The sequence below is a fragment of the Dendrobates tinctorius genome, unplaced genomic scaffold (genome assembly GCF_039654945.1).
Source record: "Dendrobates tinctorius isolate UK_male_01 unplaced genomic scaffold, ASM3965494v1 ptg000105l, whole genome shotgun sequence".
NCBI classification, from domain to species: domain Eukaryota; kingdom Metazoa; phylum Chordata; class Amphibia; order Anura; family Dendrobatidae; genus Dendrobates; species Dendrobates tinctorius.
The window spans coordinates 8,660,342-8,674,633 of record NW_027361773.1 but is presented as its reverse complement, the minus strand read 5'-3'; the positions used below and the strand labels follow the sequence as shown (position 1 = coordinate 8,674,633).

Below are 14,292 nucleotides of genomic sequence, written 5' to 3'. Positions count from 1 at the left end.
GCTCCCCACACCTCGTACACATACGGCTCTGCTCCGTACACCTCGTACACACGCGGCTCCACTCCGTACACCTCATACACACGCAGCTCCGCTCCGTATACTTCGTACACATGGCCCTGCTACATACACCTCATACACACGCGGCTCCGCTCCGTACACCTCGTACACACATGGCTCTGCTCCGTACACCTCGTACACATGGCCCTGCTACGTACACCTTGTACACACGCGGCTCCGCTCCGTACACCTCGTACACACATGGCTCCGCTCCGTACACCTCGAACACACACGGCTCCGCTCCGTACACCTCGTACACACACGGCTCTGCTCTGTACAACTTGTACACACGCAGCTCCACTCCGTAACCTCGTACACACACAGCTCTGCTCCGTACACCTCGTACACACACAGCTCTGCTACATCCACCCTGTAAACCCCTCCTGACCCCACATAGAAACTTCACCTCATTCAGCACCATGACGACCAGCACAGCAGAGTCCTGCAGACACGAGGCTCCTGATAATGTGACCCCTGACTCCTCCCCTCCTGTGACCTCATCACAGATCCTGTGCGTGCAGAGAAGCCCAGCAATGTCATTGCTGGGATTTATCAGGGCTGCGGTGGCCAGTGGGTCTCTTGGAGGGCGGCCTGCGTTGGGGGGGCGTGGCGGCGGCGGTTGGGAGCTACGTACGGTATCCCAGACACCGGCCCTGAGTGTTGGACACCGCTCCCAGCCGGGATCTCTTGCAGTGTCCTTTGATTGGAGTCATGCTCCAAATGAGGTAGACATTATCTTCGCAAAGTGTCCTATGTAAAACCAAGAGAGGGCACCTAAAGAGGTGCAAACTATTTACAAACGCAGTTATGGACCATTCAACATTCATGATCTCCTTAGTTCAATAGGAAGTCTGCCAACAAAACAGGGTAACACTGGAAAAACAAAACTAAAACATAGTGGAAAAGCAAAGCACAACTGTGCAAATACCCTCCTTGGTAACGAGAGTTAGTTGTAGGTTACTAGTGCTGGTCCCCTCCTGGGGTTCTGGAAGCTGGTGACTGGGAACTGCTACCAGATGTGATATTTTGGGTGTCTTCATCCTGTTGTTGGTTGCTTGCTAGTTCCTGTGCTCTGGTGCGTGGCCTAGCACCAAGGGATGCCGCAGCTTGTTGGCGCTGACAGGCGACTACATGGGGACTCGGCAGCCAAGGGATCCCGAGGTCACTATCCCACAGTGACCTAGGCTCCTCCAATCCCCGAAGATGCCGAATCGTGCCCGCCTGTTCCAGCCGTACCCTTCTCAGTAAGGACCTCCTCCACCTCCCCATTTCCGACAGTCCAGTGCCCCCAGCTGACTCCTCCAACTGCCCCATTTCGAGTTCCCACAAGCCAGCCTCTGACAACATGAATTCGGGGGGGGCAACCCATTAGGAGGGCCCGGGTATATACCTGGTGCCTCCCGGCGGTGCGGTCTCTGCTCTGGTGCAGGTGTAGTAGCAGGGGGCGCTGCCCGGTGGGACACCGGGGACGGTGGTGAAGCTAACGGTGGCTCCGGGTCCACGGGGGTTTCTGTAGGGACCTGCGCAGCCGCGTCAGGTCCGGACGGGGGCTTCTCTTCCTCCGCTTCAGCTCCCTGTGCTGTGTACAACTTCTCCAGTAGTAGTGGCAGGGAGGGAACAAGGTACGCTGCCGGTGGCATGGCAGCGGTTGCAGGCTCCACAGGGTCTGCCTGGAAGAGGTGGGGCACCACACCTAAGGAGAAGGTGCAGTACCTCTGTGGCGACTGAGCCTCAGGGGTGCCACACATCTCTTGCGTTCGACACAACACCATCTAAGTATCACTTCACCTACTCTGCCCTGGGACTACAGCCCTGCCTGTGGAGGGCTATAACATCATTGCTGCACCACACCATCTGTCCCAGAGGATCTGTCTGCAGTGTCGACTTACATCTTCATTGCCGAACACCACAGGTGGCGTCACGAATCACTTATAACCTTTCACCACCATAAGCACACTGAAACAACCCCCTTTGGTAATGGAGCCCCAAGGCCACGGACCGGGTCACTGCTGCCATGACAGCCCCCCCATTGAGAAGATCAACCGGCCCGGTACCGAGTACCCCACAGCCCTAGTGAGTGAGGGCGCTCCACTTGTCACTTAAAAGGAGAGGGTGGGGAGAAGTCGCAGAAGACCCACCTGTCCAACTAGCCTCCTGGGTCAAACATATCTGGCTGAAATCATGGAGCCAATGTCTGAAACAGGCTGCACATGGATCTGGCACCATGTATGAGCTGCCAGGTTCCCTTTAAACAATTGTCCCACAAAATAAATATGAATGAGAGAGGAGGGAGGTGGATCTCAGGTGCTTCTGCTGACAAAGGTCATTCCAGGTGGTAAGTATAAAAAAACTTCCAATTTATTGCAACGCATTTCGGAGAAGATTATATTCCTTTCTCAGGCATTGGCTTTTACTTACTGCCTGTAATCACATTTGTCAGCGGCAGCACCCAGGATACACAGCACTCCTCTCTCCTTCATTTTTCATGTCCTCTATCCAGCGGTCGGAGCAGCAGCCATTTTTGGATTACACATCACTCTCACCTCCACTTGTTTACTACGGTGTTACACAAGGAGCGCCTCCTGTCTTTTATCTTTCTACATAAAACATATCACCTAGAAGTGGGGTTGAAGATAAATGTATGATCAATAAGGGTCCAACCCTTGGAACCCCAAAAGATGAGGAGGACAGAGTTGCAAAGTCCCCCATATGAATGAAGCATAACTGAGAATCTATAATCAATACTCCATTAATTGTTCATAAAGAGAGTTATCCACTACTTGGACATCCCCTTCTCAATTGCTATATTTTCCCTGTCTATAACAATAACAGCCTGTTCTCATCTTGGGTGGCGGCGTCATTCCAGCAATGTGGGCACCTGCTCTACCAAGGCTTGCAAGATGTTTTATGCCACATGAGCCCTGCTGCAGCCAATCACTTTAACTTCTATCAGACGAAACTGACACCCAGAAGAAGTGAGACCTGCTGCTGCTCTCTGACTTACTGAAGGAAGTGAGAGTGAGTATAGGCTGTTATTTTACATGGTGGAATATAGCATTTGAGAAGGGGTTGTCCCAGTAGTGGAAAAACCCTTTAACTGTCTATGACAGTTACAGATAGTTAAGGAACGAGTAGTTGCACATGCTCACTAACACTTCATTCACACAGACGACCACTGTTCTCTGAATAAGTGGGAGTCTTATCAGATATAACCCTGGAATTCATGTGTTTATCATCAATCTTTTAAGATTTGCTTTCTTCATAACGGAAGTCAATGAATGAAGGATGTACCATAACTGAGAGACAGAGAAACATTGCTCTGCAATAAATAGTCATCAGAATTTTACACATGGAAGTGTAAATTCTATGAAGAATCTGAAAAAAAAAAAACTTGTCTAACCAAAGATTCACTTGAATTCCGAGATGAGCTTATCGGCTTTGATGTCTGATCTGCTATGTGACACCAGATCCCAGGTGTTAGCTTAAGCTTTCCTCACATGGTATTTAATTCAGGGTTTGGCTAATCCCAGACAACAGCAATACATACATGTCTAAAAGAAGTATGAGGTGCAGCAACAGATGCCGATTCCTCCAGATACTCATCCCAACTGAAATCTGTGTCTTCAACACTGGAGCCATCATCTATGGAGAGAAGAAGAGATAATTAGATTCCTCATGTAACAGTAAAGAGTAACTTCACCTACACTGGAATTATAGGAATTATAGCTGGAGTCTGTGGTGTGGAGATTGATTGATGTACCAGCCGGCTCTAGTGTCATCTCATCAGAAATTAGGAGATAAATTGTCAACCCTGAACTAACTCTCTATCACTAACATTGGTGAGACGGACAGAATTTTCACAAGTAAGGGAATGGGCCTTGTATCTCCTATACATGTAGTAATCATTTGGAAATATCTGTATAGACGGTATACGGGTATTAGCTATTGTCCATGAAAATTTTCTGTTAAGCTTAATTCATTAAGTTTTTGTTATTGTTTCTCAAGTTACTAAACACCAGCAATGGAAATATATGGTATCATGAGAAATCTAAACCAGACCCTCTAAGGACTCGTGCACTAGACCGTATTTTTGGTCTGGACACAATCTGACAACACATTGGATCGCACTCGGATCAATATTATTCCATGGGACTGTGCACACGTCCAATTTTTCTCTCGGAACAAATCAGTCTGAGGAAAAGATAGCATCATGCCTGAGTTGGATCCGATATTTGGATAGGATTCACCCATGCAAGTAAATGAGAGCGTGAAAAACATCAGACTGCACTCAGAAGTCAGCTCAGTCCTATTCATTCACATCCCAAGGACAAAAGCAGATCCTGCTATTATTTTTTATATTTATTCTATAGAGATTCCATTAGCACTATTTCTGTGAACAGTATTTATATATTTTTTGGTACTAAATCAATTACAACTGTCATTTGCAACCTCTCTTTTTTTTCTTTCTTTCACAGAATTTGGGATTGTGCAAACAATGCCTGTAACATAATCCATTTCCTTTAAAGAAGTTGTCCTGAACAATAACACTGATTGCTTATCCTTAGGATAGCTCATCAATGACTGATCAGTGGAGGTGCAAAATCCATGACCCCCGGCAATCGGCTGTTCTCGGTGTTGGCCTGAATTGCTCAGTTACAGAGCTGTACCGTGCAGCACAGTCTACGAAATATTGGTCGGAGCAGGGAACTGCGCATTCCAGTCTATTGATTTGAATAGGGGACGGATGTGCAGCACCCGGTCGCGGCCACTATATTGTCGAAAGAGTTGTACTGTGCAGCTCTGTAACTGAGCAGTTCTGGCTGCAACCGCCACCGGAAACAGCTGAACAGCAGTGGTGCCAGATGTAGCATCCCTACCGATCAGACATTGAAATCTTATCCTAAGAATAGGCCATCAATGTAAGAGTAACAACTATATATAGGATTACCTCTACGCGTAGATTTTAGAGCGATTTTGGTAGATGAAGAAATGCACTACAAAGCTGTTTTTTTTAACATAATTTTCTGTTAGCGGAAATCAATTTACCTTGATACTAACACACAATCTAATCAGTGTTCTAATATTTATTAAATCCAAATTGAAATGGAAGATTTGGTTTCATTAAAATTCCAATCCTTCATCCCATTTCCATGTGGTAATAACATAATACAATTTGTGGTGTGATATAAATGTACATTAACGAAGCTTAGAAGAGGCATCTGAGAGATAATTGTTTCTACAAAGACTAATTCCAGTGCTGGAATAACTCCATTATATTTCAATTATGCAGCATAAATGAGATTTCCACAACAGTTCTATTACTTTATCTGTGTGTAATGATGAAGTGATAACTACAATACGTTTCTGATGAGAACTCGTGTAGGTTCTGTCATTAATTGTACAATTATGCAAATATTTGTAGGGAAATGCTAATGTTCTTAAGGCAACAATTTACATAAGAATGAATAATATTAATGTGTATTTTACCTTAAATTATTATCCAAATAGACTCTTTCATGAAGAGACTGCAAGAATGGATGGGATGGGCTAATGGGAGAAAACCTGTGGGTACAACAGCAGGCACGGAATACATCACCAACAAAGGACAGGAAAGATAATGACCATCCATAGTCCCATAGAAAACCTTGATTACATAGTTCTGTCACTTTTGACTTGATGTAATAGTCTTGGATTTTTTTTCCATTTGACCTTAGCTGATTTATTATTCTCATAAGCTTTTTCTCAAGATAAATCATTTACAAATGTCTGTAAATAGTAACACTTGGTTGTCATTTACGCAGTTTAGCAGCTCCTTCAAACCGGGATCACCCGTCTTTTCTTGTGAACATAACTGCCAAATAAAAATGTCATTTTCTGGACTTCTGGATTATATAATAAATTGCAATATTTCTGTATTGCACTGGATTTAGCATTTCAGTGTTGCACTGAGAGGCCGACTGTTAGGACTATTAGGCTTCAAGCAGCAACTAGTAGGTTCACATAAATGCCACACATGGAGACTTTCATTAGCAACCCATGAGCGCTCTACAATCGTTTGGAGGGGGATTGTTCTCTTTCTCCAGTCTTATCACTTAGACATTGCAGTCCCTTCACACTGATGCATCTGTAAGAAGATTAGCCAGAACAGAGTCAGAAGTTCCCTGTGCACTTTGAGGCCGGAAATAACAGGACTGTCACCACTGTTGCCGGAGGATTCTCCTTGGTGGGAAGGACCTTTGCACTGGACAGTAGGGGGCGTGGGGGGAGATAAAAGAGGATAAGTGCGGGAATGGGGTAGATTTGGCGGGAAGGCGACAGGAGAACAAGGAGAAGGTTGACTCCCTCCCCACTGCTCCGACTGCTAATGCCTCATCCTCTATTTCCCAGCGGTTTGACTTACCAAATGACAGTGTCCTTACTGAGCTGTTCACGGAAATTCTCTTACTGGATGGCTCCTTCCCACTCTCAGTGAAAGATAACCTGACTTGCTCTGTTTCTAGCGACTACCTCAGAGGTTCGCATGCTGCCGCGGCCTGCGAGTGTGCATGCTGTTCGTGTTCTGCGCCATTCCAGAGGAATCTACAAAAGAGACTGTTTCTATGTCCCAATGCACTCAAGCCAAGCGAGCCTGGATACATCGGCACAGTCAGAAGACAGTGCTCATCGTTCCTCCATAGCAGAGCCAGAGACATTGTCCACTATTTACAAGTACAGCTTTTTCCCAAATATTGTGTTTTTGTTCAAATCCTGTTGTTGCGCTCAGTGTTCCTGTGTTATTTAGCTGTTGATTTCATCTCCCTGTGCGGAGTATTCTTTGTTTGTCAATAACCTGTTCGAGTAAATCCTGTTAACCCATTCTCTGCCTCCGGCTCTTCACTGTATCCAATGAATCTTACTTCCAGTACCCTTACACATCTAAGGTGATAATCTCCTGGGATAGGCAGCTTCTACAATCCGACAATGCAGCAGGATATCAGCTGTAATATGTAGCTGACACCCACTGATGATGGTTCTGGCAAAACTCCAGCCCCAGTAGCATCACTGCCCAGTAGATTCACTGTGAATTGCTGGAAGTATCTGAACCGCAAATGTGTGCTGTAGGTTTAAAAAGCCATCCCATGAAGATTTTTTTCAAAAAACATGTGTATATGTTTGTAATGTAGTGTGAGAATGTATTCATCTACTGCTGCCTTCTCTGGTATCCAGCACCGTTCTGCTCCTCTTCTCGGAGAATCAAAATTCACCGCACACTCATGAGGTAATAGTGAAAAAAGCTTCTTTTTATTCAAGACCATTTAACAAAATCAATATTCAAGCGAGCGAAACAAGTGGTGATACAAAAAGGCGACTAGAGCTAAAATAGATGTTTCGACCCGTCCTAGGTCAAAACGTCCCGCGCCTTGCTACAGTGCTGGTGGGAGCACCGCTATTCAGAGCCTACAAACAAGGTCATCGGCATCTCTAACAGACATCTTCCAGCATCCCCTCTGTGGATCTTTCAAGGAAATCCTTACCTCTTCCTATGCCACCTATCTACATGATACAGCGTCACAATGATTAAGACCCAGGATGGGCCGAAACATCTATTTTAGCTCTAGTCGCTTTTTTGTATCACCATTTGTTTCACTCCCTTGAATATTGATTTTGTTAAATAGACTTTAACAAAAAGAAGCATTTTTCACCATGACCTCATGAGTGTGCGGTGAATTTTGATTTTCCAGTACCAGGGGCTCTTCAGCCCGTTCGACCAGCACCTCACCACCCAGCAGTGTGCACAATAACCTTTACCTTCTTTCTGCTCCTCTTCTCATCTTCTCAGTAATGTCACCGCTCTGCAGACTCTCGAGGTCACACTGTCCCAGAAGTGGTTTCTACCCATCAAGTCTATGGAGAATCAGAAAAAGGCTCCACAGATTTACATTAAAAAGCCACTTCTGGGTCACGCATAGTGCAGCATAATCTATAGAGCCTGCAGAGCGGTGACATCACTGAGAAGAGGAGCAGAATGGTGCAGTATCCCAGAGAGAGATGAGTAGGAGAGCGTATTAATACACATTTAGCACACACATACAACATTACAAACACATATACACATGATTAGAGAAAAAAAAATTTCATGGGAGTGTTTCTTTAGGCTATGTGCCCACGTAGCGTTTTAAAACGCTCACTAAAAACCGGACTCCTTCCCAGAAATCGCGCGTTTTTTTCCGCGCGATTTCACCGCGATTTTACCGCGATTTTCGCATGCGATATTCAAGCACTTTCCAAGCGATTTGAAGCATCGCTTGGAAAGTGATTGACAGGTTGGTCACACTCGTCAAACATAGTGTTTGACAAGTGTGACCAGGTTTTTACTATTGAGGCCGCCTATGCGGCATCAATAGTAAAAGATAGGATGTTAAAAATGCTAAAAAAAATAAAAAAATCGGGGTATATTTACCTTCCGGCATCCCGCGCTGCCATCCCGGGCCTCAGCGTTCCCAGTAATGCCTTGCGAGACCTGTGATGACGTAGTCTCGCGTTGCTATAGCGATCTCGCGAGACCGCTAGAGTCACGCGAGACTACGTCATTACAGGGCCTTGCCGCAAGGCATTACTGGAAACGCTAGGCCGGGAATGCAGCGCGGGACATCGGAAGGTAAATATACCCCGATTTTTTATTTTTTATTCTTTTTTTTACAGGGGTATGGTACCCAGGGCCTGGAGGACAGTCTCCTCTCCTCCACACCGTGGGTACCAACCGCACATGAGACGCTTAACTTCCCGCATGGTGGGCATAGCCACATTCGGGAAGTAAGCGATTCTCATGCATTCCTATGGGTGCGGAATCGCGGCAATTCTTTGCGATTCCGCACAAAAGAATGAGCATGCTTGTTTTTTTTTGCCGCGATGCGATTCCGCCGCGGAAAAAAGCGCAGCATTAGCACAGCATGTGCGGAATGCCATAGGAATGCATGGGGGGCATTCTGTACACGATTTTTAAGCGTTTTCGCGCTGAAAATCGCGGCAAAAACGCTTAAAAATCGCTACGTGGGCACATAGCCTAAATCCAGTTTTTTAGTCCTCATTCAGACATAAGTGATTTTTCACATACATTAAAAAACGGTCCAAGTTTCATCAGTGTTTTGGATGGAAGCTTCATCAGCTTTTATCACTTTTTTCAATCAGTGTTTCATGTCATGGTTTGATCAGGGTTCTTGCCCTGCACTCACAGGCCAACAACCAATATAACATGTACGGATATTCATGAAAGACAATAGAAACCTTCTCAACTAATGAATAAACCAAATGAAAGTCCAGATAATAAAGACTAAAAATATTTTATTAATTACACAATAAAAGAGAAACCAAACATATAAGACATAATGCAATACCATAAAAAATCATGATGTAAGAAGGCAGTTACATAGAGAACACATAAGCCATAAGTAAATATAGTGATCATAAAAAATTCCAACCGCATCAAGGTGGTCAATGGCTAAATGCGTCTCCAGCTCCCTCCAACGTACGTTTCACCTACTGTGGCTTTCTCCTTGAGAAAGCCACGGTAGGCGAAACGTACGTTGGAGGAAGCTGGAGACGCATTTAGCCATTGACCACGGGTATCTATGATCTTATTACATTTCCTATGCACTTTATTTGAGTTTCTATACTCTCTGTCTGTTCATTATATGCACCTTGATGCGGTTGGAATTTTTTATGATCACTATATTTACTTATGGCTTATGTGTTCTCTATGTAACTACCTTTTTACATCATGATTTTTTATGGTATTGCATTATGTCTTATATGTTTGGTTTCTCTTTTATTGTGTAATTAATAAAATATTTTTAGTCTTTATTATCTGGACTTTCATTTGTTTTATTCATTAGTTGAGAAGGTTCCTGCACTCTCAGGGTTAAGTGTACGTGGCCTCTTTCTGGATCTGAGAGGGGTATTTATACTCACTCTTTACCTGGGTTCTCTGTCAGCTATACTGTTATTCTGGCTGTGTGTCTGACGCCCCTGGTGTGCTTGTATATTGCATTGCTTGTTTGCTTCCCGTGTATGACCCGGTCTGTTCCCTCACTCTGTACTCCATCTCTCGTTTTGGTACTATTGTCTTTTCTAGTTCTGACCTCCTGGATTGGCTATCGATACTCCGTTACAGTTTGTCCCTATTGTACCGTCTATTGCCTGTTCTGGTTTTCTGATCTATTGCTACGTCCCGATTACTCGACTATCCATTCTGTCTAACCTTTTGGTACTGTCGTGCGATCTCGTGCTTTGACCTCGGCTTGATCTGGTTTCTGTCTCTGTCTATGCCCCTTGGTAACATTGTCCAGTAGTTACCTTTATAGGAGTTTCCCTGCAGCTCCTAGCTCTGTGGAGCTTAGGCCACGCCCCCAGCAGTCACATGCTTCAGGTCCTGTGAGCCTGGAGCATGCATCATCACCACTGCTGTCCTACTCCGCAGGTATCTTTGTGCACAGTTTTTGTACTCAGGACACGCACACTGGCTCAGTGAGCAAGTGCAGTGCGGTGTTCCTGACATTACAGCTGACCCAAAACATTTAAACGAGGTTCGCACTTTTTTTTTCCTTGAGTCATGGATCCGCTGCATGCTCTCTCTGAGCAAGTGAATAGCCTCATTCAAATGATGCAAAACCTTTCTGTGGAGCAGCGAACCCTGGATCAGTCACAGCAACAGGTTCAGAGGGAGGTTGCTCATGCCATGCAGGGTTCTTTTTTTTCTGGGGCCTGGGGTGAGGGTACCCCAGATGTTTCCTTAATCTCACCGGAATCACGTGTTAAATTGCCTGACTTTTTCTCTGGGGATAAAAAAAAATTTAAGGTTTTTAAGGAGGGGTGCAAACTCTTCTTCTCGTTAAGACCACGCTCCTCTGGGGATGAGAGTCAGAGTGTTGGGGTTATTATGTCTTTGTTAAGGGGCTCCCCTCAGGCTTGGGCTTTTTCCCTTCCCCTTACCTCCCCTGAGAGAATGTCAGTGAATGCATTCTTCGAGGCCCTCTGGCATATCTACGATGAACCCAATCGTGTGAGACTAGCCAAGGATATGGTGATGAGTGTGTGCCAGGGGAAACACTCGGCCGAGTGACGTCTCCTGGAATGATGCTGCCCTCCAGGGTTTGTTCTGTAGAGGCCTGTCCGAACGTTTGAAAGATACCCTAGCCCTTCATCCTCCACCGGATTCTTTGGAGGACACTATGATCCAGGCTGTCTGCATGGACCGTAGGCTGTGGATGAGAGGGGTCATGCTGCAGGAGACCCCTTTATTCTCCAATCTGAGAGACTCTGCATCTAGTCACGAGCCCATGGAGGTTGGTGCCACGTCATTGAAGGAAAAAGAGAGGAGACGCCATAGAAACAACCAATTGTGCTTTTACTGTGGATCTGCTGGACATTGGAGAAGGAACTGTTCCTCTTGCCCTTCTTCAGTGAAGCCGTCAGGAAAACGACTGAGTCTGGGGAACAATCGAGGAGGTTGCCCAGACTCCCAGGTACCCTTTTCCTCACTTACTAAAATTCTGCTTCCGGTGAAACTAGAACTTACAGGCGGTCCAGTTGAGACCACCGCCTTTGTTGACTGTGGTTCTTCTATTAATCTGATCGATGCCAAAGTTGTGACTTTTCATAAGATAGGGACAGTCAGGGTAAAAGATCCTGTTAAAATCGTGGCAATTGATTCTTCTCCTATCACCCAGGAAGGAATATGTTTCATGACTGATAATTTTTCCACGTGAGTGGAACCCACTTTCAGAGAAAAGGTAAGGTGTTCTAAATAATCTGCCGGTTGGACTGGTACTGGGTATGTCTTGGCTTCAACGCCACAATCCTACTATTGACTGGGTCACGGGGGAGAACATTCAGTGGGGTTGTATGGCTAACGGTCTATGTTGTAACTTGACAACTCTTGTCACCCCAGTAAAATCTGTGTCAATGTCGTCTGTCGATCTGAAAGGTATTCAGGAGTACCTGAAAGATTTTGAAGACGTATTTTCCAAAAGTGAGGCAGAGGCGCTACCACCACATAGACCCTTTGATTGTGCCATTAATCTTGTCCCTGGAGCCAAGTTACCCAAGGCTTGCCTGTTCAATTTGTCCGGGCCCGACCGTCTAGCCATGAAGGAGTACATTACCGAGAGTCTCCGTAAAGGGCATATTAGGCCTTCTGTTTCACCTGTGGCGGCAGGCTTCTTTTTTGTTAAGAAAAAAGATGGTGGTTTGCGGCCGTGCCTCGACTTTCAGGAATTAAACAAAATTACTGTGAAAAATACATATCCTCTCCCCCTAATTCTTGATCTATGTAACCAGCTTACCGGGGCCAAGTGGTTCTCTAAACCGGATTTACGTGGGGCATATAACCTTATAAGAGTCCGGGAAGGGGACGAATGGAAAACAGCGTTCCTGATGACTGAAGGCCTGTTCGAAAACTTGGTTATGCCCTTTGGTCTCACCAACGCTCCTGCTGTTTTTCAGAATTTTATTAATGTAATTTTCTCTGATTTAATTGGTCATTTTGTGGTTATCTATTTGGATTACATTCTGGTGTACTCGGTGGACAGTCAATCTCACTTGCACCATTTGCGGATGGGTCTCATGAGACTGAGGGAGAATCATTTCTATGCCAAGTTGGAAAAATGCTCATTTTTCATGCAAGAAGTATCCTTTCTGGGGTTGATTGTGTCAGGGGAGGGTTACGCATGGATCCTAAGAAGGTCCAGGCTGTTACGGATTGGGTGCCGCCTCATGACTTGAAAGGGTTGCAGCGATATTTGGGCTTTGCTAACTTTTATAGGAAATTTATTAAAGGCTTCTCGCAGGTGGTAAAGCCTCTAACGGACCTCACTCTCAAGGGAGCTGATGTAAAAAATTGGTCTGTAGCTGCAAAAAATTCTTTCATGACATTAAAAAAGTGCTTTTCTTCAGCCCCTGTATCGGTACAACCCGACCCGTCAAGAACTTTTGTCGTGGAGGTTGACGCCTCGGAAGTAGGGGTGGGGGCAGTTTTGTCTCAGGGCCCTCCTACCCTTACTAATCAGAGGCCTTGCGCCTTCTTCTCTAAAAAATTTTCCTCTGCTGAGAGAAATTACGATTTCGGCAATGGAGAGTTGTTGGCGGTAAAGTTGGCTTTTGAAGAATGGAGGCATTTCCTGGAGGGGGCCGATCATCCCATTACAGTCACCACTGATCACAAAAATTTGACCTATATCGAGTCTGCCAAGAGACTGACCCCCAGACAGGCTAGGTGGGCGCTTTTTTTTTTCTCGATTTCAGTTTACCATCACATTCCGTCCGGGATCTAAAAACATCAAGGATGATGCCTTATCCCAAAGCTTTGATTCGGTGTCCCCTCCAGAACCTCCCTCCTCCATTCTTCAGCCAGGAGTAGTGGTGGCCGAAATCTCATCTGAGTTACAGAGAGGGATTTTGGAGGCCCAGACTCAGGCTCCGGGTGGTAAACCCCCAGGTAAATAGTTTGTACCGGAACGTTTCCATCTCGGACTTATGCAGGAATTTCATGATTCTATGTTGAGTGCTCATCCTGGGATTGCAGCTACCCGAGGGGGCAATTGCGAGGGGTTTCTGGTGGCCCTCTATGGTAACAGATATTAAAAAGTTTGTGACTGCATGTGGGGTGTGCGCTTGTTCTAAAAGTTCTCAGGTCCGGCCGGACGGGGAGTTGGTGCCTTTGCCAATTCCGGATAGACCATGGACACATTTGTCCATGGATTTTATCACAAATCTTCCTCCTTCCAGGGGCAACTCTGTGATATGGGTGGTGGTGGATAGGTTTTCAGAACAAGCCCACTTTGTACCTCTCCCCGCATTACCATCTGCTGAAACCCTGGCCCACTTATTTATGCAGCATATAATTCGGTTGCATGGAGTGCCTATGAATGTGGTGTCAGATAGAGGGGTACAGTTTGTGGCCAGGTTCTGGAGGGCTTTTTGCAAAAAGCTGGGTATTTCGTTGTCCTTCTCCTCTGCCTACCACCCAGAGTCTAATGGACAGACAGAGCGCACGAACCAATCATTGGAGCAGATTCTGAGATGCTTGGCCTCTTCCAGGCAGGAGGACTGGTGTGAGATATTGCCCATGGCAGAGTTTGTGTTCAACGGTCGTGTGAGTCAGTCTACTGGGAAGTCTCCCTTCCAGATCAACTATGGGTTTAACCCACATTTTGGAGAGTTTGCCGCATGGATTCAGGTTGTCCTGGTGCTGAGGGTGCG

The 14,292-nt window shown here is 45.7% G+C and overlaps 1 protein-coding gene across 3 annotated transcripts in view; it reads right to left on the bottom strand.

Moving 5' to 3' along the window:
- The window catches only part of SFMBT2 (Scm like with four mbt domains 2), a 371,940-nt gene that overhangs the window by 229,732 nt on the left and 127,916 nt on the right, over nt 1–14,292 (bottom strand). For all 3 annotated transcript variants that reach the window (XM_073589037.1, XM_073589038.1, XM_073589039.1), the window contains exon 3: nt 3,605–3,699. In XM_073589037.1, the coding sequence (XP_073445138.1) occupies nt 3,605–3,699 (95 nt within the window). The remainder of the gene's footprint in view (nt 1–3,604; nt 3,700–14,292) is intronic.